Below are 25,472 nucleotides of genomic sequence, written 5' to 3'. Positions count from 1 at the left end.
GCACCTATTGATTGACACTAGATGCTTCCTATAGTTATTCTTTACATATGATTGAACTTATTGATATAGGATTATGAACTTTATTCATTTTGTTGTGTCAAAACATATTTGCTTGTGTGTGCCTGGGTGGTTTGGATTCATAGGTTGGTCCCCACATCGTAAGCATAGGCCCTAGTATTTTTTTTTTCATTATTTTATCCTTTCATGAGTCAACATATCCTTGCATACTCTGGTTTATGCAGCTGATTGATTTTGTGCTATATTCCAACTCATGACTGAGTATATTCTTCTGGTCTGTAGCTGTCGTCGTGAGTTTTTTGAGTCAGCTCACTCATTGTTCACTTAGGCTCTGAATTTTTTTTCTTCTCTTTTGATGATTTTGAAGGTGTGACTTTATAGACATAAACTTGCAATTTGTAACTCTAGTAATTTACATTGGCTCTGCACTTATTTCTATAATTTAGTGTTGCAATGTTGTAGTTCGACTTTGCGTCATTTGTCTTGTGACCTTGTGACAGAATGTTCTACAGATCTGAAAATCTGAATGTCATGTCCTGATTTATGTATAAATTATGACGTGTGGAATAGATATTTTTCTTACGTTTTCTGTAACATGTTATGTATTAGATACTTCCAAACATGTGTATTCTACCTTTCGGCATAATTTTGTACACCATTTGGGAAACCTTATAGTAGGTCACAAAGTATTGTAAACACATTGTTTCCAAATTTTGTGAGGGGGATACTGTAAAGGGACGTCCTCCTCTAGCATTACTTTTCCTCAACAGAAGTAGTCAACACCAGAAATATTTTCCGAATTTTGGACATGTTAATGTTGTCTCGGCTGTTTTTCTAAAAACATTCATATGATTTTGTACACAATGTGTTGTATTTCAACCTAAAATTTATGAAAAGGAATTACTTTATTTTTGTTGTTGCAATCGATGTGTACTAGCTCTGAATGTAGAGATAATTTTTTTTTAATTACAAAATATTTGGCATACTTAAAATTTCTATTATTAATTACACAATCTAGTACTGTTTATTATGTTTGTTCCTGGATTCATTTATAAAATAATAATCTGATAGAAATTCATTTGTCAAGAAAAATTGTAAACCCTTTGGAATATTGTTATTACCGCAGAGTGAAGTAGTAATTAGCATGCCTCTGATGTGATCGGACATATTTTTGTAGTTTGGATGAACAATGTTATTTTGGTTTTGTTAAAATGAAAATTCAACACACAGTATACAGTAAAATGTGATGCAAATAAACATCGAAAAAACAAAAGTCAGCACGGACATTCTTCAAATTTGTTTAGATCAATTGGACTATGAGAACTTAAAATGTGAAAATTTCAGCTCCAATAATCATTCCCCTAGACATGAAGAATGGGAGCCAACTATGACAGAAAAGATAAGTAAAAAGTTTATTGTCATTCTTACTCCTCCTGAATCTCATGCAAAGACTTCACCATCATAGACTGTAGCGACAACAAAGAAGGGAGGGGTAGATTACAATACAAATACATAAAAAGACCAAGTGTAAATTTTAATTGTCATAATGCAAGGCACAACCAGTAGTGGTGCCACTAAGAACAAAAGTTTACTGACCTAAATTCAGATAAATGACAATAAGCAGTGGAACACAATCTGAGAAGTAGTGCCAGCTGCACTGTCTTTATGTACAAGAGGACTCCAGCAGGTGGCGCGGAAGATGTGGCACCATTCATGCTAGTCTTGTGACCCACTGCAAATGGCCTCTGGTGGCTGCTGGTGCAGCTGCCATTGATGGCCTGGTGCTGCAGTGCATATCCAGGTATTGTGTGCGGGGTTATAGTATTAACAAACAGGGATGGTGAACGCAGAATAAAAGCAGGATTGCAAGAGGTCACAATATTTTGAAACACACACACACACACACACACACACACACACACACACACACACACACACAGACACACACACACACAAATGGAGTCAGCACCTTCTAAGGCCGCTCCAGAACAAAACATTCTTTTTTTGAAGAGAAAAAATTTTTTTTCACAAGCCTTTCAATAATCTTTTCAAATCGGAGCCAAGGAACTGAAAAGCAGTAACAGACATTTACAATTACCACGCAACAAGTAAGGAAGCAATATTTATGCATGTCTTGCATGTTTGTGATATATTTCACTGGTGAATGAATTTTATGTTGCAATTGACACATAACACCTAAATAAGTACATTCTGGTGCATTATACTCTACCTGAAAGCACAGTGTCTTAAGCATGATACAAATTGATTAAAAGGCTTAGTTTTATACAATGGGTAATATCTAATCTGATCCCATAATGTTTTAACTGTTTCACTAAGACTGTTGATATAATATGAAGATCCAACATAAATGTGAATAAAGATATGTAAGGAACATTGTTATCACCTTAGTAAGCTCTGTAACCAATTGTTGCTGTTGCTTTTGCAGGACCTCTGCACCACTTGTGTCATCCACAAGAGACTGTGAAGCTAGCTCAGCTTCCAATTCTTGTTTTCGGGCAAGCAAATTAGTGTAATGCCATTGGATTTCCTCTTCAGTTTCCTTCAGTTCCTCTTCCTCTCTCTGCCTCTAGCAAATAAAAATCAGTAATCTTGCATCAGCTTCAATATCACATAAGAGCGTGATTTGCTAGAAAGTGTATAAGATATTTACATGATGAAAATTATGAGCAATGTACAGATAAAAAATATTATGAAGACAGAGATTGGAAAATTATTCTTCATGCTGAATTATATTCTATTTGCACACATTCTATTTGTCTAAAAAATGAATTACATCGTTTTTAGTGTTTCCAGTGTCTTTATGAACACACAAAATATTGCCTGTCTCAGCAGAGTATGCTTCCATTTACACATATATAAAATGTTCTACAATACAAAATATTCTATATTAAGCAAGTCCCAGAACCTTCCAGAAATCACAAATGTCAAATGATAAATAAGGACAAGAGGACGGAATTGAACTGATCTGGAAGTTACCAACCAGCAACTATAAATACTACACCATGGCAGACAAGAAAGATTACATGGAATTGCTTCCCCTCCCAACAAATCAGCAAATCCCTGTTTGGGAGAGGACTATATCTTCATAGATCAGGACACAGTCAGTAGTTCTTGTATGGCAACACTGATGGATCCCGATGTTCTGTTCATGATGGTAGATCTACATGGTCACTGCCAAGATCAAGTGGAGTTGTTCTGTCAAAATATCGTGACTATTGGGTAGGCCTTAATGTTCCTTGTATCAGAAGCCCCTACCATCAATCTGTGCCTCAGGGCTATGATAAGAGCATCATGTGAAAGACATGAACAGTGTCTCAGTGGTTATGTCTCCACAATATAGGACAACCGTCCTTAGCTTTGTAGTTAATATATGTGTGTGAACACACGGGACACCAGTGGTACAACCTAAGAGATGATTGTGAATTGTCAATGGTGAAGACATCAACATATGGAGGCAATGCACGCCAGAAAGACTTTGATCTGATCAAAGTTATGTTTGGTTTGCGGGGGGGGGGCACTCAACTGCGTCGTCATCAGCGCCCATATAAAGTCACAATTTTTTCGTAGTCCAATTTCTTCACAATCCGATCTAGTCACTGTCATGAATGACGATGAGGATGAAATGATGAGGACAACACAAACACCCAGTCCTCGGGCAGAGAAAAATCTCCATGCCGGCCGGGAATTGAATCTGGGACCCTGTGATCCAGAGGCAGCAATGCTAGTCACTAGGCCACGAGCTGCAGACTCTGATAAAAGTGACAGCATATGTTGAGGGGGCAGTGTAGTAACATGAGGCAATAATTTATTTGCCAGAGTGAACTTCAATGAGTGTGGTCTGTGTAGAAGACGTCCGTGGCACAATGTAGGCTGTAGGTCGGCAGGAACACAGGGTACAAACCCATTTCAAGCCACTGTTGAAGGTGATTTAGACAGAGGTGCAATCACAGAGCCCAGCATTGTTGTGCAAATATCTTGTCATGAAGAGGCACTGAAGTTGTCAGTAGTAGTTGAAAGTGATTTTGGCAACTGAAAGTGGTTGAAAAGGCATTGTGTTGCATTCAGTTCCTCTAATGTGTTCTGGGTATGGCATTGTAGAGCACCATCCACTCATGGTAGTGTGTGGTAGTCTAAAGTGTAACCAGGTGAATGTGGCCGGTGAGATTGCTGTTTTTGTATGAAGGCTAGCAGCAAGTGGCGGTCGAGCTGTGTGCCAATGAGTCATGCATAAGAGTTGTGGTGACAGTGTGCTGTCTGCCGGATGGGCATGCACAATGATAACAGCATCGGAGTAGCCGAGTGGCGAGGAGGAGCATGGTGCAATGATGTGTGCAGGGCTGGTGACAGTGTGGGTACTGGGTATGCAGGGAATGGGTATGGACGGATGTCATATGGGTGTAACTGGGGCTGTGCATGTGCTCCCATTCTCATTGTCACATTGTTTGTGTGTTAAGACTATGACCTGTTCATGCACCATGCTTAGGGCGATAGATTTGACATTATTATGTTGTGGGAGCATTGTGTTCTTTGTATGGAGTGCATCTGATGTTGTAAAGCAGTTGGTCTAGCATTGGTGGAGCACCAAGAGCTCATCAGCTGAGAATCACACTCCTTCGGTGTGTCAGTGGATGTACGATTGTCCGCTTGTTGTTTGTCTTCAACAGTCGCTATACCAGTTAGTCTTCAACAGTCGCTGTACCAGTTAGTCTTCAACAGTCGCTGTACCAGTTAGCGGTGGGGGTGCAACGGCAAAAGGTCCTGGGATGCATCAGCCCTTATCAAAGTGCATGAACACAGTATGTTGTACGACTGGGGACAAGTGGAAGTTGTGTAAAAAGTTCATTCCTATGTTCTTAACAGAAAATGTCCATGTGAGGCAGTGACACGGTGATTGTTGCAGGGTCTGGGTCATGCATCCACGCACTGCGATGAACGAACTGGCAGTGTCTTGCAGTTGCAATACAGCAGGTTCATCCTTTGTCAATGAGCCATTGAGTGGTAGGGGGTGAATGTTGAAACTGATGTCCAATGAATGGTGGTGTATCTGAGACGATGAGGAAGATGGTGAGGTTGAAAGCCTGATTCTTGGAAGTGGGACCAGATGACGTGGAAGCCCTACGGAATAACTGTCAGAGTCCAATTCAATGAGGTCACATTCATGGGCACAACAGAGGAGTGATGACCAGTAGCAGTCTTTGTCAGTGGATTGAGAGAAGATTCGCTGCCATGCAGAGTGTTGAGGAGACTATTGTAATCTTCTCAAATAGGTGAACTTGTTATGTCCACTATCAAGTAGGCACGAGATAGCTGACAGTTGCATACACTGTTGGGGAACTGGATTTGTACAGATACAGTGGCATGTGGGGCATGATTGCTTGGTGCGACACAGTTAGCTGGTCCTGCACAGGCATGAGAACAGTGTGCTTGGCTGTGTTCTGGGCTGAGTGAGGAAGCAGGGATTTGTTGATATCACACAACGGTCGTCATTCCACCAGCACAATGATGTCCGAAATGAAAGTGGTCAGGTGATGTCAGTCAGGCTTGACCACTGTGTGGAAGTAAGCATGTTCAAGCTGGTATTGCGGCCCTTGGCGGCCAGCACTGTAGTCCATGGTATGAAAGCACTGTCAGTGTTAAGTGAGATGTTCTTGATATAACTATTTGTCTACTTGGGTGCTGATGCGATGATGTTGCTAATCACATTGGTATGTTTGTTCAGACTGCTGATGAGCATGATGTATTTTGCAGTGTTATTAGTGATGTTCAGTCGTGAGAATGCTGTACACTATCGCAAATCATTCAAAGGGCTGTTCCGAGCAAAATGATGGAAATTTGGGTAGAGAACTAAATCACGTAGAAGTGATCGTTGTGGTAGATCGTGCAGGGTTTCTGTGGGAGAGATTGTCACAGTAACATGGGAGAATGTCCCTTGTCCATTCATAGCTAACACTTGGTTCAAGAATCATGAAAGAAGGTTGTATACATGGAAGAATCCTGGAGATACTAGAAGGTACCATATAGATTATATAATGGTAAGACAGAGATTTAGGAACCAGGTTTTAAATTTTAAGACATTTCCGGGGGCAGATGTGGACTCTGACCACAAGCTATTGGTTATGAACTGTAGATTAAAACTGAAGAAACTGCAAAAAGGTGGGAATTTAAGGAGATGGGACCTGGATAAACTGACTAAACCAGAGGTTGTACAGAGTTTCAGGGAGAGCATAAGGGAACAATCGACAGGAATGGGGGAAAGAAATACAGTAGAAGAAGAACGGGTTGCTCTGAGGGATGAAGTAGTGAAGGCAGCAGAGGATCAAGTAGGTAAAACGACGAGGGCTAGTAGAAATCCTTGGGTAACAGAAGAAATATTGAATTTAATTCATGAAAGCAGAAAATATAAAAATGCAGTAAATGAAGCAGGCAAAAAGGAATACAAACGTCTCAAAAATGATATCGACAGGAAGTGCAAAATGGCTAAGGAGGGATGGCTAGAGGACAAATGTAAGGGTGTAGAGGCTTATCTCACTAGGGGTAAGATAGATACTGTCTACAGGAAAATTAAAGAGACCTTTGGAGAAAAGAGAATCACTTGTATGAATATCAAGAGCTCAGATGGAAACCCAGTTCTAAGCAAAGAAGGGAAAACAGAAAGGTGGAAGGAGTATATAGAGGGTCTATACAAGGCCGATGTACTTGAGGACAATATTATTGAAATGGAAGAGGATGTAGATGAAGATGAAATGGGAGATATATTACTGCGTGAAGAGTTTGACAGAGCACTGAAAGACCTGAGTCGAAACAAGGCCCCGGGCACAGACAACATTCCATTAGAAGTACTGACAGCCTTGGGAGAGCCAGTCCTGACAAAACTCTACCATCTGGTGAGCAAGATGTATGTAACAGGCGAAATACCCTCAGACTTCAAGAAGAATATAATAATTCCAATCCCCAAGAAAGCAGGTGTTGACAGATGTGAAAATTACCGAACTATCAGTTTAATAAGTCACGGCTGCAAAATACTAACGCGAATTCTTTACAGACGAATGGAAAAACTAGTAGAAGCTGACCTCGGGGAAGATCAGTTTGGATTCCGTAGAAATATTGGAACACATGAGGCAATACTGACCCTACGACTTATCTTGGAAGCAAGAATAAGGAAAGGCAAACCTACGTTTCTAGCATTTGTAGACTTAGAGAAAGCTTTTGACAATGTTGACTGGAATACGCTCTTTCAAATTCTGAAGGTGGCAGGGGTAAAATACAGGGAGCTAAAGGCTATTTACAATTTGTACAGAAACCAGATGGCAGTTATAACAGTCAAGCGACATGAAAGGGAAGCAGTGGTTGGGAAGGGAGTGAGACAGGGTTGTAGTCTGTCCCCGATGTTATTCAATCTGTATATTGAGCAAGCAGTGAAGGAAACAAAAGAAAAATTTGGAGTAGGTATTATAATCCATGGAGAAGAAATAAAAACTTTGAGGTTCGCCGATGGCATTGTAATTCTGTTAGAGACAGCAAAGGACTTGGAAGAGCGGTTGAATGGAATGGGTAGTATCTTGAAAGGAGGATATAAGACGAACATCAACAAAAGCAAAATGAGGATAATGGAATGTAGTCGAATTAAATCGGGTGATGCTGAGGGAATTAGATTATGAAATGAGACGCTTAAAGTAGTAAAGAAATTTTGCTATTTGGGGAGCAAAATAACTGATGATGGTTGAAATAGAGAGGATATAAAATGTAGACTGGTAATGGCAAGGAAAGCATTTCTGAAGAAGAGAAATTTGTTAACATCAAGTATAGATTTAAGTGTCAGGAAGTCGTTTCTGAAAGTATTTGTATGGAGTGTAGCCATGTATGGAAGTGAAACATGGACGATAAATAGTTTAGACAAGAAGAGAATAGAAGCTTTCGAAATGTGGTGCTACAGAAGAATGCTGAAGATTAGATGGGTAGATCACATAACTAATGAGGAGGTATTGAACAGGATTAGGAAGAAGAGAAGTTTGTGGCACAACTTGACTAGAAGAAGGGATCGGTTGGTTGGACATGTGTTGAGGCACCAAGGGATCACCAATTTAGTATTGGAGGGCAGCGTGGAGGGTAAAAATCGTAGAGGGAGACCAAGGGATGAATACACTAAGCAGATTCAGAAGGATGTAGGTTGTGGTAGGTACTGGGAGATGAAGAAGCTTGCACAGGATAGAGTAGCATGGAAAGCTACATCAAACCAGTCTCAGGACTGAAGACCACAACAACAACAACATCACTAATCATCCAAAGGGCTGTTCCGAGCAAAATGATGGAAATTTGGGTACAGCAGTAAATCACGTATAAGTGATCGTTGTGGTAGATCGTGCAGGGTTTCTGTGGGAGAGATTGTCACAGTAACATGGGAGAATGTCCCTTGTCCATTCATGGCATGGCTGATAGTGCAGGCAGACTGTGGCTGTGTGGGTGGCTGTGTCAACATTGGATCAGAAAATAAGTTGCGTGGCATGAAGGAGTCTTCATTCATGACAGTGATTGCAGGTACAGTTGGTTGAGACACTGGTTCAGTGCATGTCATTAACGGAACAGAGATGGCGGCACAGTCACACTATGAGTCCACCATAGGGCACCACTGTTTGACATTATTATTTACTGTCAATGCACTACACTGGCGAGTGTCACACTCACTGTGAATAAAAGGACTGACTCTTAAGCACAGTATGATTTAGTGTTGTACGCGTAGGAAAACAATGGAAACTGTGACACGCAATGGCTGCACGTTGGATGCATTGTTGCTGCACAATATCTGTTTAAGGATGTATCTGCCATAATTTGCAGTTATTGTGGGTCACCAATGCAATGAGAGTACAGCATGGGTATGATATAATTGAGGTACAAGACAGTACTAAATGATAATACAGTATAACCTCGTTAGTGCAAACTCACTCAAAATGAACTCACACTTAACATGAAAAAAATATTGGCCCCACCAGGAGTACATCAATCCTCATTGGAAGTTTTATAGGTTAACACAATACAGAGGATGTACCCATGGTCATGGGGTAGTGTCTCTGATTCATAATCAAAACGTATTTGGTCCCGGGTTCGATCCCGCCACTGCCTAAATTTTGATAAATAATCAGCATTGGTGGCCGAAGACTTCCGGCATAAGGAGTCAGCCTCATTCTGCCAATGTCCATGTCAAAGAGGGCGGAGGAGCGGATAGAGGTTCAGGGCAATCTCTTGTCCTAGTGGTGGGAAATTGCCCTTAAAGGCGGAAGAATCAGCAATGATCAACGACATGAGGATGCAGAAGGCAATGGAAACCACTGCATTAAAGACACGTAACGTGTATCCACAGGACATGTGGCCTGTAATTGAAGAAGTGTCATGATGATCTCTCCATTGGCAAAAGATTCCGGAATAGTCCCCCATTCGGATCTCCGGGAGGGGACTGCCAAGGGGGAGGTTACCATGAGAAAAAGATTGAATAATCAACGAAAGGATAACGTTCTACGAGTCGAGGCGTGGAATGTCAGAAGCTTGAACGTGGTAGGGAAACTAGAAAATCTGAAAAGGGAAATGTAAAGGCTCAATCTAGATATAGTAGGGGTCAGTGAAGTGAAGTGGAAGGAAGACAAGGATTTCTGGTCAGATGAGTATCGGGTAATATCAACAGCAGCAGAAAATTGTATAACAGGTGTAGGATTCGTTATGAATAGGAAGGTAGGGCAGAGGGTGTGTTACTGTGAAAAGTTCAGTGACCGGGTTGTTCTAATCAGAATCGACAGCAGACCAACACCGACAACGATAGTTCAGGTATACATGCCGACGTCGCAAGCTGAAGATGAACAGATAGAGAAAGTGTATGAGGATATTGAAAGGGTAATGCAGTATGTAAAGGGGAACGAAAATCTAATAGTCATGGGCGACTGGAATGCAGTTGTAGGGGAAGGAGTAGAAGAAAAGGTTACAGGAGAATATGGGCTTGGGACAAGGAATGAAAGAGGAGAAAGACTAATTGAGTTCTGTAACAAGTTTCAGCTAGTAATGGCAAATACCCTGTTCAAGAATCACAAGAGGAGGAGGTATACTTGGAAAAGGCCGGGAGATACGGGAAGATTTCAATTAGATTACATCATGGTCAGACAGAGATTCCGAAATCAGATACTGGATTGTAAAGCGTACCCAGGAGCAGATATAGACTCAGATCACAATATAGTAGTGATGAAGAGTAGGCTGAAGTTCAAGACATTAGTCAGGAAGAATCAATACGCAAAGAAGTGGGATACGGAAGTACTAAGGAATGACGAGATACGTTTGAAGTTCTCTAACGCTATAGATACAGCAATAAGGAATAGCGCAGTAGGCTACTGCGCTATTGAAGAGGAATGGACATCTCTAAAAAGGGCCATCACAGAAGTTGGGAAGGAAAACATAGGTACAAAGAAGGTAGCTGCGAAGAAACCATGGGTAACAGAAGAAATACTTCAGTTGATTGATGAAAGGAGGAAGTACAAACATGTTCCGGGAAAATCAGGAATACAGAAATAAAAGTCGCTGAGGGATGAAATAAATAGGAAGTGCAGGGAAACTAAGACGAAATGGCTGCAGGAAAAATGTGAAGACATTGAAAAAGATATGATTGTCGGAAGGACAGACTCAGCATACAGGAAAGTCAAAACAACCTTTGGTGACATTAAAAGCAACGGTGGTAACATTAAGAGTGCAACGGGAATTCCACTGTTAAATGCAGAGGAGAGAGCAGATAGGTGGAAAGAATACATTGAAAGCCTCTATGAGGGTGAAGATTTGTCTGATGTGATAGAAGAAGAAACAGGAGTCGATTTAGAAGAGATAGGGGATCCAGTATTAGAATCAGAAAAGAGCTTTGGAGGACTTACGGCCAAATAAAGCAGAAGGGACAGATAACATTCCATCAGAATTTCTAAAATCATTGGGGGAAGTGGCAACAAAACGACTATTCACGTTGGTGTGTAGAATATATGAGTCTGGCGATATACCATCTGACTTTCGGAAAAGCATCATCCACACAATTCCGAAGACGGCAAGAGCTGACAAGTGTGAGAATTATCCCACAATCAGCTTAACAGCTCATGCATCGAAGCTGCTTACAAGAATAATATACAGAAGAATGGAAAAGAAAATTGAGAATGTGCTAGGTGACGATCAGTTTGGCTTTAGGAAAAGTACAGGGACGAGAGAGGCAATTCTGACGTTACGGCTAATAATGGAAGCAAGGCTAAAGAAAAATCAAGACACTTTCATAGGATTTGTCGACCTGGAAAAAGCGTTCGACAATATAAATGGTGCAAGCTGTTCGAGATTCTGAAAAAAGTAGGGGTAAGCTATAGGGAGAGACGGGTCATATACAATATGTACAACAACCAAGAGGGAATAATAAGAGTGGATGATCAAGAACGAAGTGCTCGTATTAAGAAGGGTGTAAGACAAGGCTTCAGCCTTTCGCCCCTACTCTTCAATCTGTACATCGAGGAAGCAATGATGGAAATAAAAGAAAGGTTCAGGAGTGGAATTAAAATACAAGGTGAAAGGATATCAATGATACGATTCGCTGATGACATTGCTATCCTGAGTGAAAGTGAAGAAGAATTAAATGATCTGCTGAATGGAATGAACAGTCTAATGAGTACACAGTATGGTTTGAGAGTAAATCGGAGAAAGACGAAGGTAATGAGAAGTAGTAGAAATGAGAACACCGAGAAACTTAACATCAGGATTGATGGTCACGAAGTCAATGAAATTAAGGAATTCTCCTACCTAGGCAGTAAAATAACCAATGACGGACGGAGCAAGGAGGACATCAAAAGCAGACTCGCTATGGCAAAAAAGGCATTTCTGGCCAAGAGAAGTCTACTAATATCAAATACCGGCCTTAATTTGAGGAAGAAATTTCTGAGGATGTACGTCTGGAGTACAGCATTGCATGGTAGTGAAACATGGACTGTGGGAAAACCGGAACAGAAGAGAATCGTAGCATTTGAGATGTGGTGCTATAGACGAATGTTGAAAATTAGGTGGACTGATAAGGTAAGGTTTGAGGAGGTTCTACGCAGAATCAGAGAGGAAAGGAATATGTGGAAAACATTGATAAGGAGAAGGGACAGGGTGATAGGACATCTGCTAAGACATGAGGGAATGACTTCCATGGTACTAGAGGGAGCTGTAGAGGGCAGAAACTGTAGAGGAAGACAGAGATTGGAATACGTCAAGCAAATAATTGAGGACGTAGGTTGCAAGTGCTACTCTGAGATGAAGAGGTTAGCACAGGAAAGGAATTCGTGGCGGGCCGCATCAAACCAGTCAGTAGACTGATGAAAAAAAAAAAAAAAAAAAAAAAAAAAAAAAAAAAAAAAAAAAAAAAAAAAAAAAAAAAAAAAAAAAGGTTAAGGTGAAATACGAACTCTCAAAAAAAAAAAAAAAAAAAAAAAAAAAAAAAAAAAAAAAAAAAAAAAAAAAAAAAAAGGTTAAGGTGAAATACGAACTCTCAACCAGTACCTAGCATAATTAAATTTCATTGTAACACAAATTTTGATGTTACAGTATTTTTAAGTGTTAATTTTTTTATGAAACAATTGCAAGAAATTGTAACTACAAAGCTAACAACCCATCAGGGTGTCTGGTACATTCAAATAAACTCACTAACGTGTGCACTAACAATGAGAAACGTATTTGATGCCAGGTGTTCTTTTCGTGGTAGCCAAATCGAATCTGAAAACTGAATAAAGACCTACAAATAGTAGCACGTGAAACACGGCAATGGGGAAAAATATAGCTATGAATGTACAGGTAAAGCTTAAGATTCCATACAAAGTGGACTGTGGTATAAAGAAAATAGCAATTGCAGAGTGCTTTGGAATTCCCAAATCTATGGGAAAAAATCATTAATTCTGCTGCAACAGTTTCTGGAAACAAATGTAAATGACTTCATAGTGCTAAGTATGAAGACATTGAGACATAACTGCTTGAGTGGTTCAATTGTATGCATGCATCTAACATACCTTTAAGTGACCTTTTGAGTCAGTCATCAGTCTTCTGACTGGTTTGATGTGACCCACTACAAATTCCTCTCCTGTGACAACCTCTTCATCTCGGTGTAGCGCTTGCAACCTACATCCTCAATTATTTACTGGATTTATTCCAATCTCTGTCTTTCTCTACTGTTTTTGCCCTCTACAGCTCCCTCTGGTACCATGGAAGTCATTCCCTTGTCAGATGTCCTATCATCCTGCCCCTTCTCCTTGCAGAGTTTTCCACATATTCTGCACAGAACCTTCTCATTCCTTACCTTATCAGTCCACCTAACTTTCAACATTCATCTGTAGCACCACAACCCAAATGCTTAGATTCTCTTCTGTTCTGGTTTTCCCTCACTCCGTGTTTCACTAACATAAAATGCTGTGCTCCAAATGTACATTCTCACAAATTTCTTCCTCAAATTAAGGCCTACGTTTGATACTAGTAGACTTCTCTTGGCCTGGAATGCTCTTTTTGCCAGTGTTAGTCTGCTTTTGATGTCCTCCTTGCTCCATCAATCATTGGTTATTTTGCTGACTAGGCAGTAGAACTCCTTAGCTTACTTCATGGCCATTAATCCTGATATTAAGTTTCTCACTGTTCTCATTTCTGCTACTTCAATTACTTTCATCTTTCTCTGATTCGTTCTCAATCCATACTATGTACTCATCAGACTGTTCATTCCATTTAGCAGATCACATAATTCTTCTTCACTTTCACTCAGTAGAGCAATGTCATCAGAAAATAATATCATTGATATCCTTTCACCTTGAATTTTAATTCCACTCCTGAACCATTCTTTCTTTTCCATCATTGCTTCTTTGCTGTAAAGATTGAACAGTAGGAGCAAAAGAATGTATCCCTGTCATACACCCTTTTAATTCAACCACTTTGTTCTTAGTTGTCCACTCTTATTATTCCCTCTTGACTCTTGTACATATTGTAGATTACCCATCTCTCCGTATAGCTTATCTCCATTTTTCTCAGAATTTCGAACATCTTGCATCATTTTACACTGTCTAACCCTTTTTTCAGGTCAACAAATCCTATGAATCTGTCTTGATTTTTCTTTAGTCTTGCTTCAAATTATCAACCACAACCTCAAAATTGCCTCTCTGGTGCCTTTAACTTTCCTAAAGCTAAACTGATCTTCATCTAACACAACCTCAATATCTTTTCCATTCTTTTGTATATTATTCTTGTCAGCAACTTGAATGCATGAGCTGTTAAGCTGATTGTACGACAATTCTCGCACTTGTCAGCTCTTGCAGTCTTCAGAATTGTGTAGATGATATTTTTCCAAAAGTCTGATAGTATGTTGTCAGACTCACACAATCTACACACCAATGTGAATAGTCATATTGTTGCCACTTCTCCAATGATTTTAGAAATTCTGTTATCAATCTCTTCTGCCTTATTTGATCTTAAGTCCAACCCAACTCTTTTAAATTCTGATTCTAATACTGGATCCCCTATCTCTTCTAAATCAATTTTTGTTTCTTCTTCTATCATATCAGTCAAATCTTCCCCCTTATAGAGGCCTACAGTGTACTCTTTCCATCTATCTGCTCTCTCCTCTGCATTTAACTGTGGAATTCTCATTGCACTCTTAATGTCACCACCCCTGCTTTTAATTTCACCAAAGGTTGTTTTGACTTACCTATATGCAGAATCAGTCCTTCTGACAATCTTTTCTGTTTTGATTTCTTCACATTTTTCATGCAGCCATTTCATCTTAGCTTCCCTGCACTTCCTATTTATTCAATTTCTCAGTGACCTGTATTTCTGTATTTCTTAATTTCCCTGAACATTTTGGTATGTCCTCCTTTCATCAATTAAATGAAGTACTTCTTCTGTTACCCATGGTTTCTTTGCAGTTACCTTCTTTGTACCTACATTTTTTCTTTCCAACTTCTGTGATTGCCCTTTTTAGAGATTTTCATTCCTCTTCAACTGTACTGCCTATTGAGCTAATCTCTATTGCTGTATCTATAGCCTTAGAGAACTTCAAGAATATCTTGACATTCCTTAATAGTTTTGTATCCCATTTCTTTGCGTATTGATTCTTCATGGCTTATCTCTTAAACTTCAGCCTACTCTTCATCAATACTACATTGTGATCTGAGTCTATATCTGCTTCTAGGCACTCCTTACAATTCAGTATCTGATTTCAAAATCTCCGTCTGACCATGGTGCAATTTAACTGAAATCTTCCTGTATCATCCAGCCTTTTCCACTCCTCCACTTGTGATTCTTGAACAGAGTATTCGCTGTTACTAGCAAAAATTTATTACAGAACTCTATTGTCTTTCTCCTCTCTCATTCCTTGACCCAAATCCATATTCTCCTGTAACTGCTTCTTCTACTCCTTCCCTACAACTGCATTCCAGTCCCCTAATGCTCCAAGATTCAGCTGAAAGCAAATGAGAGTGCCAAAAATATAGGCATCTAAAGACACCAGTTGTTGTTCTGGTTGACTGTATCATTTCCAAAATAGACATTCAGTTTCATCTGTATAAATTTGCCGTGACGCAAATTTTCCAAATCACATCCTGGCGATAAAATGTGATAAGTGTCATGGTAGAGCATGCAGCTAACAACATGTAACAGTTGCCCTAGTATGTAATGCCAACAGCAGTGAGAAGTTTTGTCCCTGGGTTATCAGTAAGTAAGAGAAACTGCATTGTTTTAAACACGTGAATATTGACACTTTACCTTGCATCTACTCTCACCATAAGAAATCTTGGATTGATGGCATATCATTTTGCAAGTGGCTTCTTCATTGCAACAGTCAAATGGTTGCTCAAAACAATCATGTCCTCCTTACACTGCACAGATGTAGAGCCCATAATGTACAGGATGTGAACATGATCAAGATTAAAGTCAGTTTTTTCCACCTAACACGGCAAGCTGCCTTCAGTCTTTGGACCAACGTATCATTTCTCTCATGAAGAGAGCTTATCACAAGCGACTTGTAAGAGCTGCACTTCATGCAGCTTAAAAAAAATATTGCAACCACAAACTGAAATCTGCTTGATGCAATAAAAGCATTCGCTGCAGCCTGGAGCCAGGTGACACAGCAACACCAAAAATGTCCATGAGTTAGACGATGCCACTTCACCTGACAAATGGACAGTTGTGCAAGACTGGGATTAGTTTTGAGGAATTCATTAGTACTGACAACAGTGTTGCTGTATGTGCTTCTGTGGAATCTGATGCACCAAAAGCTGTGGCTGAGGTGCAAGGTGGGTCATCTGAAGAAAGTGAGGAGGTTACAGATACCATTCGACCTACCTATCAAGAGATATTTACAGCCTTGGGCAGTTTAGAGTGATCTGTTTCAACATTTGACTTCACTGCTAGGTTTATGGGTGCTATAGTTACAGTTTGTTGTGATATTACAAGGTATTTTCATTCCTGTGAACGTCAGTGAATCATGCTTGAATTTTTTCTAAGAAAATGGTGTAATTTGTGAGTACTTGTATTTTTAGTCAGGTGATAGTGTTATAAGTCTACAATAATGTAACTGTATTACACGTTACTGTACTACTCTACATATGTGCATACTAAAATGTGTGTTTTTCACTTAACATGAATTTTTTTAACACAAACTCTAGATTTTTCAGTCCCTTCAGATTCATTTTAATAGGGTTATACTGTAAAGCTTTATTGGATGAATATTTACACAGTAAAAGATACACTTCCATTTTGCTTGGAAGCCTAGAACATACTTAAGTCTGTGGTCAAGTCACAGATATTCCACTTATCATACGTCAGCGATGTATATCACAGTGGATGTTCCCATATGCTTCTGTCACTGGCATTTCCTCCTATGGTGTCCATAGCGTGACAGATTGGTACAGACCTGGACAATGCTACCTGCTTCTGATTCTTCACATCATCAATGATGCAATGTCAGTGTGTCATGGAATTCTTGAGTACTGGTGTCCACAATGGTATAAGGTTTCACATCGTATTAGTATACCATCACCTTGACCTTTCCAGACAATGAATTGCCCTCAAAGGCCAAGATGAAGGCATAGGTAGTGACCCTAGTGACCCTATTGTCCTTTGGCCCCCCTATGTACATGATGGACAAAGTGTACACCCTATCACTCTGAGTTGGCGCATAACTCATCACTACGCTGAAAGAGCTGGTCTCAGTGGAAAATGATGCCCTGATTGAAAAATGTAATGCATCACTAACTCAAGGTATTTTTCCAGAGACACTAAAATATGCCGTTGTTAAACCACTCTTTAAGAAAGGTGATAGGAGAGATGTCAGTAACTACCAACCTATTTCATTGCTGACATCATCTTCCAAAATTTTTGAGAAGGTGGTGTATTCTACTACGATATCCTCAACAAATCACAGTCTGGGTTTCAGAAGGGTTGTTCTACTGAGAATGCCACTTACATGTTCACTCACCAGATATTACAAGCATTAAATAACAAAATAGCACTGGTAGGTATTTTCTATGACCTATCCAAGGCATTTGATTGTGTGAATCATAGTATACTCCTACATACATTGAAGATTTATGGGATTGATGGCATAGCCATGGATCATGTCATATCTATCCAAAAGAATGCAAAAAGTTGTCCTTAGTAGTAATTCAACCAACAGAATCCAGGGACATACTTCTGACTGGGGAGAAATCACATCTGGGGTTCCCCAAGGCTCAATCTTAGGTCAACTACTGTTTTTCATATATGTAAATGATCTACCATCTGATGTACAACAAGCAGAATTAGTTCTTTCTCCAGATAACATCAATATTGTAATCGCTCCTAGTATACATACAGAAATGGAAGAAATGGTGAACAAATTTCTCAATAAATAATTGACTGGTTTTCTGCAAATGGCCTCACTATGAATTTCACAAAGACACATCATATTCAGTTCTGAACTTGTAGGGGTACGGCAGCAGTAATAAGTGTAACACATGGTGATGAAATAATACATAGGGTGGAAACTTAAAAATTCTTGAGTGTCCATATTGATGAAAATTTAAATTGCAAAAGAAAAACACAATTTGGAACTCCTAAAACAACTTAGTTCAGCCATATTTGCACTTAGAGCCATAGCAAATCTTGAGGAGAAAAAAATCAGTAAGTTGACATATTTTGCTTATTTTCATTCAGTAATGTCATATGGAATAATGTTCTGGGGTAACTCATCTTTAAGAAAGGTCTTCATTGCTCATAAATGTGCTGTCAGAATAATATGTGGTGCTCACCTACAATCATCTTGTAGACATCTGTTTAAGGAGTTGGGCATTCTGACTACTGCTTCACAGTATATCTATTCCCTCATTAAGTTTGTTGTAAATAATCCACTATAGTTTAAAAGGAACAATGAGATACATAATTACAATACTAGAAGAAAAAATGACATTCATTACTCAACATTAAGGTTTCTTTAGCACAGAAAGGGGTGCACAACGCCGCAACAAAAATTTTTGACCACTTACCCAGTGATACAAAATGTCTAACAGACAGCAAGCTAACATTTGAAAATAAACTGGAAAAGTTTCTCCTTGACAACTCCTTGTATTCCACAGAAGAATTTCTACTTCTGTAATGTGTAAAAGGTGGTGGGCAGGAATTGCTATCTCAATCTGTGTATCTTGCTTTCATTTTGGGAGGAAGGGGGAATAATAATAATAATAATAATAATAATAATAATATGGTGATGTTTAGAGTACAAATTGATTTCCACATCATGACTATTTATTGTGAAAATGATCCATGGGACATGAAAATAACTAACTAATTAACTAAGTGAGTAATTAATTAACTAGTGGAACTATAACCTTGCAGCACAGGCTAGGGGCCCATGATAGCCAAGCATGTACTCACAAAAGAGTTGTAAGCCCCCATCCCCGGGGGGGGCTTTATGCATAGCGGAACAATTATTATTTCATGAATAGTTATTGTTGCTAATCTGTTAGGATTTATCCCACACGGTAGGCATAGCAACACAAAGCCCTGTACAAAACATCTTAAATTTTGGCTAAACTAAAACATCAATAATGCATTTTCAATCATTTACAAAGAAGTGAAAGACTTCACAGCAGACAGTATTTGTCACTGAAGAGAGCTACACTCTACCGTATTCTATTAACTACTTACTTTTCGGGCTATATCCTTAACAAGACGATCCAATGCAGCTTGACGTTGCTGAGTTTGATGATGAAGTAGTTTCTCTCTAGCAGCTTCCAAGTGTTCTAGTTTCTGCATTTGTAGCTCATGACGAAGTGCAGCTAATTTCTGACGTTTTTCTGAAACTCTGTCTTCTTCCTCTTGTAGTATATCATGATAAACCTCTTCTAGGCCTGCAATTAAAACTGTAACTGACTTTTTTGTCCTGACGCAGAATGAGTATTTTCATCCAATGTGTGTAATTCTGAACTGCCCACCACACACACACACACACACACACACACACACACACACACACACTGGACAAGATGTTATTGTTGTTGGTGTTGTTATTTTCAGTTCTAAAATTGCTTTGAGTCAGGTCTACTCACTAGCATAATATGTGCAAGCCTCTGCATAACTACTGCAATCTACATTCATCTCAAAACTTGCCTTGGTCAACCTCTGTAATTCTTGTCCCTCACACTCCTTTTTATCACCAAACTGATAATTCCTAGATACCTCAGAGTGTGTCCTATCAACTGATCTCTTCTTTTAGTCAACACAAATTTCTTTTTCCTCCAGTTCAATTCAATACGCCTCTCAGGGGCACCATCTTATCGTAGCATGGAAGTGTGACACTTGTTAATGCACATGCAACAACAAGTATAAGTGTTGAGGAGGACAAAAGTGACTTTTATGTGGAACTAGAAAGAGTTTTTGCACTTCAATGAAGCTGAGAGCTATACTAGTAGTAGATTAGCTACTGCAGGTCCAACCTAGCTGGAAAGATCTCAGCATAGGAGCCACACAAAGTATGCCTCATGATAACCTGTCTTCCCTATTTTTCCATTCCTTATCTACCCATATTTTTCTATTCCACAGGACAGAGGAAGCTCTTGAGGTATAGTGAAACCTATGCTGCTTGGGGATAAAACCTTAATGACAAACCCTGCCAGCGCCAGGAACAATAAAGTGACAGCCCTGCTTCTGGGCTAACCCAACAAATCACCTTTAATGTGGGCAGGGGACACTTATCACTACAAGAGCCCTTAGAAATATGCCTTGGAATAGAATGGAACCCCATAAGTTAAAACGGCTAGACGATTTGGTTCACAATTTGGCACATGGAATATCAGAAGTCCACATAGACCAGGAGCTGCCAAAATTGTGGTGTCCAAGCTAGAGGAAGATAAAGTTGGCGTCACTGCGTTACACGAAACTAAGATGATGTAGGGAAGGAATTTTATATGAGGATAAATCAATAATCTTTTATGGATGCTGCAAGGGGATGGAAGGCATGAACATGGGACAGGATTTGTGGTGAGCGACAGTTCAGAGAGGCAAGTGAAGGACTCCAGAGCAATACAATAAGTAAGATGATACTGTGTCTCACTATAATGCATGGAAGTGTAACACTTGTTAATGCACATGCACCAACAAGTGTGTTGAGGAGGACAAAAGTAACTTTTATGAGGAGCTAGAAAGAGCAGTGGGAAGCAGTGGTACAGGAAATATGAGGATCAATTTGGGATACTTCAACATCAAAGTGGAACAAGAAGACATGTATACACCAACAATCAGAAAAGAGACAAATTACAATGGACTCTGTCTAATCCGTTTTGTACAAGATCACAACCTTGTAATAAGCTTGACGGCCTTACCCCACAAAAAATGCACAAAGGGACCTGGACTTCCTCAACTCTATCAATCAGATTGATCAAATGCTTACAGATGAGAGATAATGAAGTATATGAGAGGTGTTAGATCTTACAGAAGGGCTGATGTGAGTGCAAAACATTACTCAGTAATCACAAAACTACAACTGTAGCTGTGCTATAAAATAAAAAGGATCAACACGGGCAAGAGACAGTTTGTTGTTGAGAAGCTTAAGGACCCAGTATAACATCAGGAAGTATAACAAATCTGAAGTTCTGGCATCAAACAACAGTGATATTGATCAAAGGGAAGCTATCAGGTAGAAATTGTGCAGAAAAGTAGGAAGCAGTGAAGAACATAAAAAGAGAAAGAAACAGGATTCTGAGGGCAGAGAAACGTGATCAACATGACTAATGAAATGGAGGGGACAAACACAATTTTTGGCAGCATAAAAATGTTTCACATGGTAAAAGACGTAATGAATGATCAAAGAAATGAGGCATTAGTTATTGATGATAAGGATGGAAATACGCTTACTGAGAGAGAGAGAGAGAGAGAGAGGGAGAGAGAGAGAGAGAGAGAGAGAGAAGAAAAGATTAGAGGCAGGTGGAGGGAATATTCTGAGGAGTTGCTGAATGCTGAAGGTCCTGAAAATGTCTTCTTGAAAGGAAGAATTGCAGAAGGTGTAGAGGAAGAGAATTTTAATTGATTCAACAAGATGTACACTATGTGATCAAAAGTATCCGGACACCCCCAAAAACATACATTTTTCATATTAATTTCATTGTACTGCCACCTAATGCCAAGTACTCCATATCAGTGAGCTCAGTAGTCATTAGGCATTGTGAGAGAGTAGAATGGGGTGTCCCGCAGAATTCACGGACTTCAAATGTGGTCAGGTGACTGGGTGTAACTTATGTCATACATCTGTACATGAGATTTCCATACCCCTAAACATCACTAGGCCCACTGTTTCCGATGCGATAGTGAAGTGGAAACGTGAAGGGACATGTACAGCACAACAGCGTACAGGTTGACCTCGTCTATTGACTGTCAGAGACCACCGACAGTTGAAGAGAGTCATAATGTGTAGTAAGGAGACATCTATCCAGACCATCTCACAGGAATTCCAAACTGTTTCAGGATCCATTGCAAGTACTATGACAGTTAGACGGTGTGACGAAGCAAGCTGGGATATTTTTACTTCCCCTCTTGTTTTGCCATCTGCCTCCTTAAATTCGTTTTTTCAATTTTAACTAATTACCATTAACATATGTGAGTATAATCTGCATTTTCATAAAAGAGAAAGGTTGGCCCTCAGTTTTACGGAATATAACAGCAGATCTAATTTTGTGCATAGTTTTATGTATGTAACTGGTTTTGTAATTTATTTCGACTATCCTTAGTTAGTATCTTTTGTTATAGGGTGAAATCAGTAATTGTTTCATAACTTAAATTCTATTGTCTACATATAAACAAATATAAATTCTGTAGTAATTAAAAACATTTGGAGGGACAACTAATAATGTTCTTAAAGGATCTATTTGGCTCTATTCGAAAACATGTTAGCAAAGCCAGCTCTTAATTAATTCCAAAGAAATTAACAGTTATGTCCAAAGTATTGTTTGCATACTTATATTTGTTAATTTTATGATTTAAACAAATGAGCCTAACTCTTGTAGTAGAAGAAACTGTCAAAAAGACAGAATTTTTCATTGTATTTAGTTAATGTAATATGTTAAGTTTTAATTGTAATTTCTGTAAATTAAACTTCGAACAATGTGTAGTTTCAGCACCTATTATTGTGAGGATATATAAGGGCCCGATTTTTGCTCTCAAGTCAGTCAGTCCACAGCCGAGTTTCAGACGAGGAACCTGTACTAGTTAGATTAGCAACAATGCATCCATGAAATAAGTGAAACACAATTAGGCCATGTGTTAAAACAATGACAGTATCTGCTCCATATGTACCTGTCCATTCTTCAAGAACTGTGAATCTTGTAGTTAGGTTTTTACTGCTCGTAGATGTTCAATAGTAGACTATTGTAGCAGCTGGTGGAGGTTTGCCTGCAAACTATTAATGGGGCTTATGGAAAGATAAAACAACAATTCACTGGCCATATATAACTATCAGCTGGTGGAGGTTTGTCTGCAAACTATTAATGAGGCTTATGAAAAGATAAAACAACAGTGCACTGCTATTATTATTATTATTATTATTATTATTATTATATGACAGTGTATTGGTGGAGGGTTGTGAAGAGTGCAAGTAAACTACTGTGAAACGCAACTGTGCACCTGTCGGCTACATTAATTTAACCCTAGCACCACTAAGCTCAGATCTGTCACCTGGATGTCTGGGGGGAGGGGCAAAATTGCCCTTACATTCTTTTCACTTTTTAACATTTTGTTTGTTGAAACTTCCTGGCAGATTAAAACTGTGTGCCCGACAGACTCGAACTCGGGGCCTTTGCCTTTCGCGGGCAAGTGTTCTACCATCTGAGCTACCGAAGCACGACTCACACCCGGTACTCACAGCTTTACTTCTGCCAGTATCTCGTCTCCTACCTTCCAAACTTTGTTTGTTTGTTTCTTCTGTTTTGATTATTTAATGAACTAAGAATTTCTTTACTACGTTCCAAAATACTTTCCATAGTTATCAGGAACATCATAACATATACAAATACAATAAATGAAGTAATAAATATGAAAAATATTATTAAATTTTTATCATGAAACTAACACTTTCATATACATCAGACTTATATTAAGAAATCATAAAAGAACGTACAACAGCAAACCACAAATAAGAAAACAAAAAATCAAAGTCAGAAATTACAATTTTTTCCTTCTTACTCACTTTCACTTTCAATTTCACATCCTTTAAATATGATTGTTTTTGCAGAATGACTGGAACACACATACTTGGAAATCTGCAACAGACTATAAGACACTTTTGTCATCTTGTCATTATCCGTTTTAGAGTTTTTACTCTTCAAACAGACATGACATCCTCCTCTTGAATAAAATTCAACAGATTGAACAGTTGCAGTAATGCTGGGCAGTGTTTTCCTTAGAACACTTTCCATTGCAGAGATGACAGGCTTTTGTAACCCCATGATATTCTTTGCTCTCTCTTCCACACCTGGCCTAACAAGCTGTTGACCTAATTCTAGGAGATACAGCCTTCTTACATTATGCTTCTTCTTATTCCAGTTTGGGTTGTATATCATGAAAATTGTTCCAGCTTTGAGACAGGCAATATCTGTCAAGGTGAAAAAGAGAGAGAATGGCCACCTTCTCGTCCCGCGTTTTACTGAATGACGTCGTGTCATTTGATCAATGCTGCCTATGCCCCCTTTGGTTTCATTGTAGTAGAGATTGATGTCTGTCTTTTTTTCCTCTGTCAACTCATCCACCTTGTTATCATTATGTTGTGTGGAAGGAAGTAGGAGATTCTTAGTAGGCTTCAGTTTAGAGATGTATGAAACCAAGGTAACTGGTGCATTGCCTGTTTTCAGATCTGTGAATAAGAACTTAGAGGAATAAAGCTCTCGAACCTGCGTCTTCTTTAGCTGTTCTGGTATATGTTTTCTGTTACTCTTCAACGTTCCCACCAAAGTTAACTTTTCACTGTAACGCTCCTCGGCTAGGTCTATGGATGTATAACAACAGTCTATTGTTACATTTCTTCCACTTCCTGCCAGTGGATTCACTAGGACTCTAACAACTGCCTTTGCACTCCATTCCTCCGCAGGTCGTTCATCCATCCCTGCATAGACCCCAATTTTTAGAACACACCAGGTGTGTGCATCTGATAACATCCTAATCAATAGGCCATACTTCCCAGGCTTGTCTTTCATAAAGACCTTAAAGAGACATCTTCCTTGAAGTAGGGACATCTTCCTCGAAATAGGGAGAGCATTTCATCAACCGTTAGATCTGCACTTGGTATATAGTATTTCACAAACATTTCACCAATTTTGTTGAAAACTTCACGAAGGGGCAAAACTTATCCAGCTTTTGTCTTTCAGTTCTTGTTGCTTTATCATCAAATCTAATCACAGACAGAAGTTGTCCACATCGAATACTGCTCATCGTAGCTACATAGATATTCTTTCCTAGTACTTTCCTCCATAAGTCCACAAGTGGCACTCTAGTGTCATTGTTTGTGCCCATGAGTACCAAAATACCAAAGGCATACATTTCTTCTATGGTGGTAAGTGTTAAGTTATTATTATGAGTTTCTTGGTTTGTATAGTCCACGATAATCTTCGTTATTTCAGGAGTTATAAACGTTTTGAAAGATTCTGACACACTAGAGGTGAAGTCTTCATGAGTCAAACCTTCACGAAAATTCACTATATTTTGTACTGACCTGTGTACTTGCCTTGGAGGCGCAGTAATATATTCCCTACCACTGTTTGCTGTAACAATGATGCTAGAAGCAGCTGCATGCTGTTCATCAGAGGATGAACTCCGTGAACTTTACTAATTTCCAATTGTTATGTCACTGTCGTATGTCACAACTGTATCATCTTCTTCTGGATCACTTTCATCATCTTCACTTGCTTCAT

At 39.2% G+C, this 25,472-nt stretch overlaps 1 protein-coding gene across 5 annotated transcripts in view; it reads right to left on the bottom strand.

Moving 5' to 3' along the window:
- LOC124797966 (TBC1 domain family member 31) overlaps positions 1 to 25,472 on the bottom strand; it is a 308,974-nt gene that overhangs the window by 51,043 nt on the left and 232,459 nt on the right. For all 5 annotated transcript variants that reach the window (XM_047261131.1, XM_047261132.1, XM_047261129.1 and 2 more), the window contains 2 exons: positions 19,228 to 19,430; positions 2,423 to 2,605 (listed from right to left, as the gene is read on the bottom strand). In XM_047261131.1, coding sequence (XP_047117087.1) covers positions 2,423 to 2,605; positions 19,228 to 19,430 — 386 coding nt within the window. The remainder of the gene's footprint in view (positions 1 to 2,422; positions 2,606 to 19,227; positions 19,431 to 25,472) is intronic.

The sequence above is a fragment of the Schistocerca piceifrons genome, chromosome 5 (genome assembly GCF_021461385.2).
Source record: "Schistocerca piceifrons isolate TAMUIC-IGC-003096 chromosome 5, iqSchPice1.1, whole genome shotgun sequence".
Classification (NCBI taxonomy): domain Eukaryota; kingdom Metazoa; phylum Arthropoda; class Insecta; order Orthoptera; family Acrididae; genus Schistocerca; species Schistocerca piceifrons.
The sequence above is the reverse complement of the archived record's forward strand: the minus strand, read 5'-3'. Positions and strand labels throughout refer to the sequence as shown.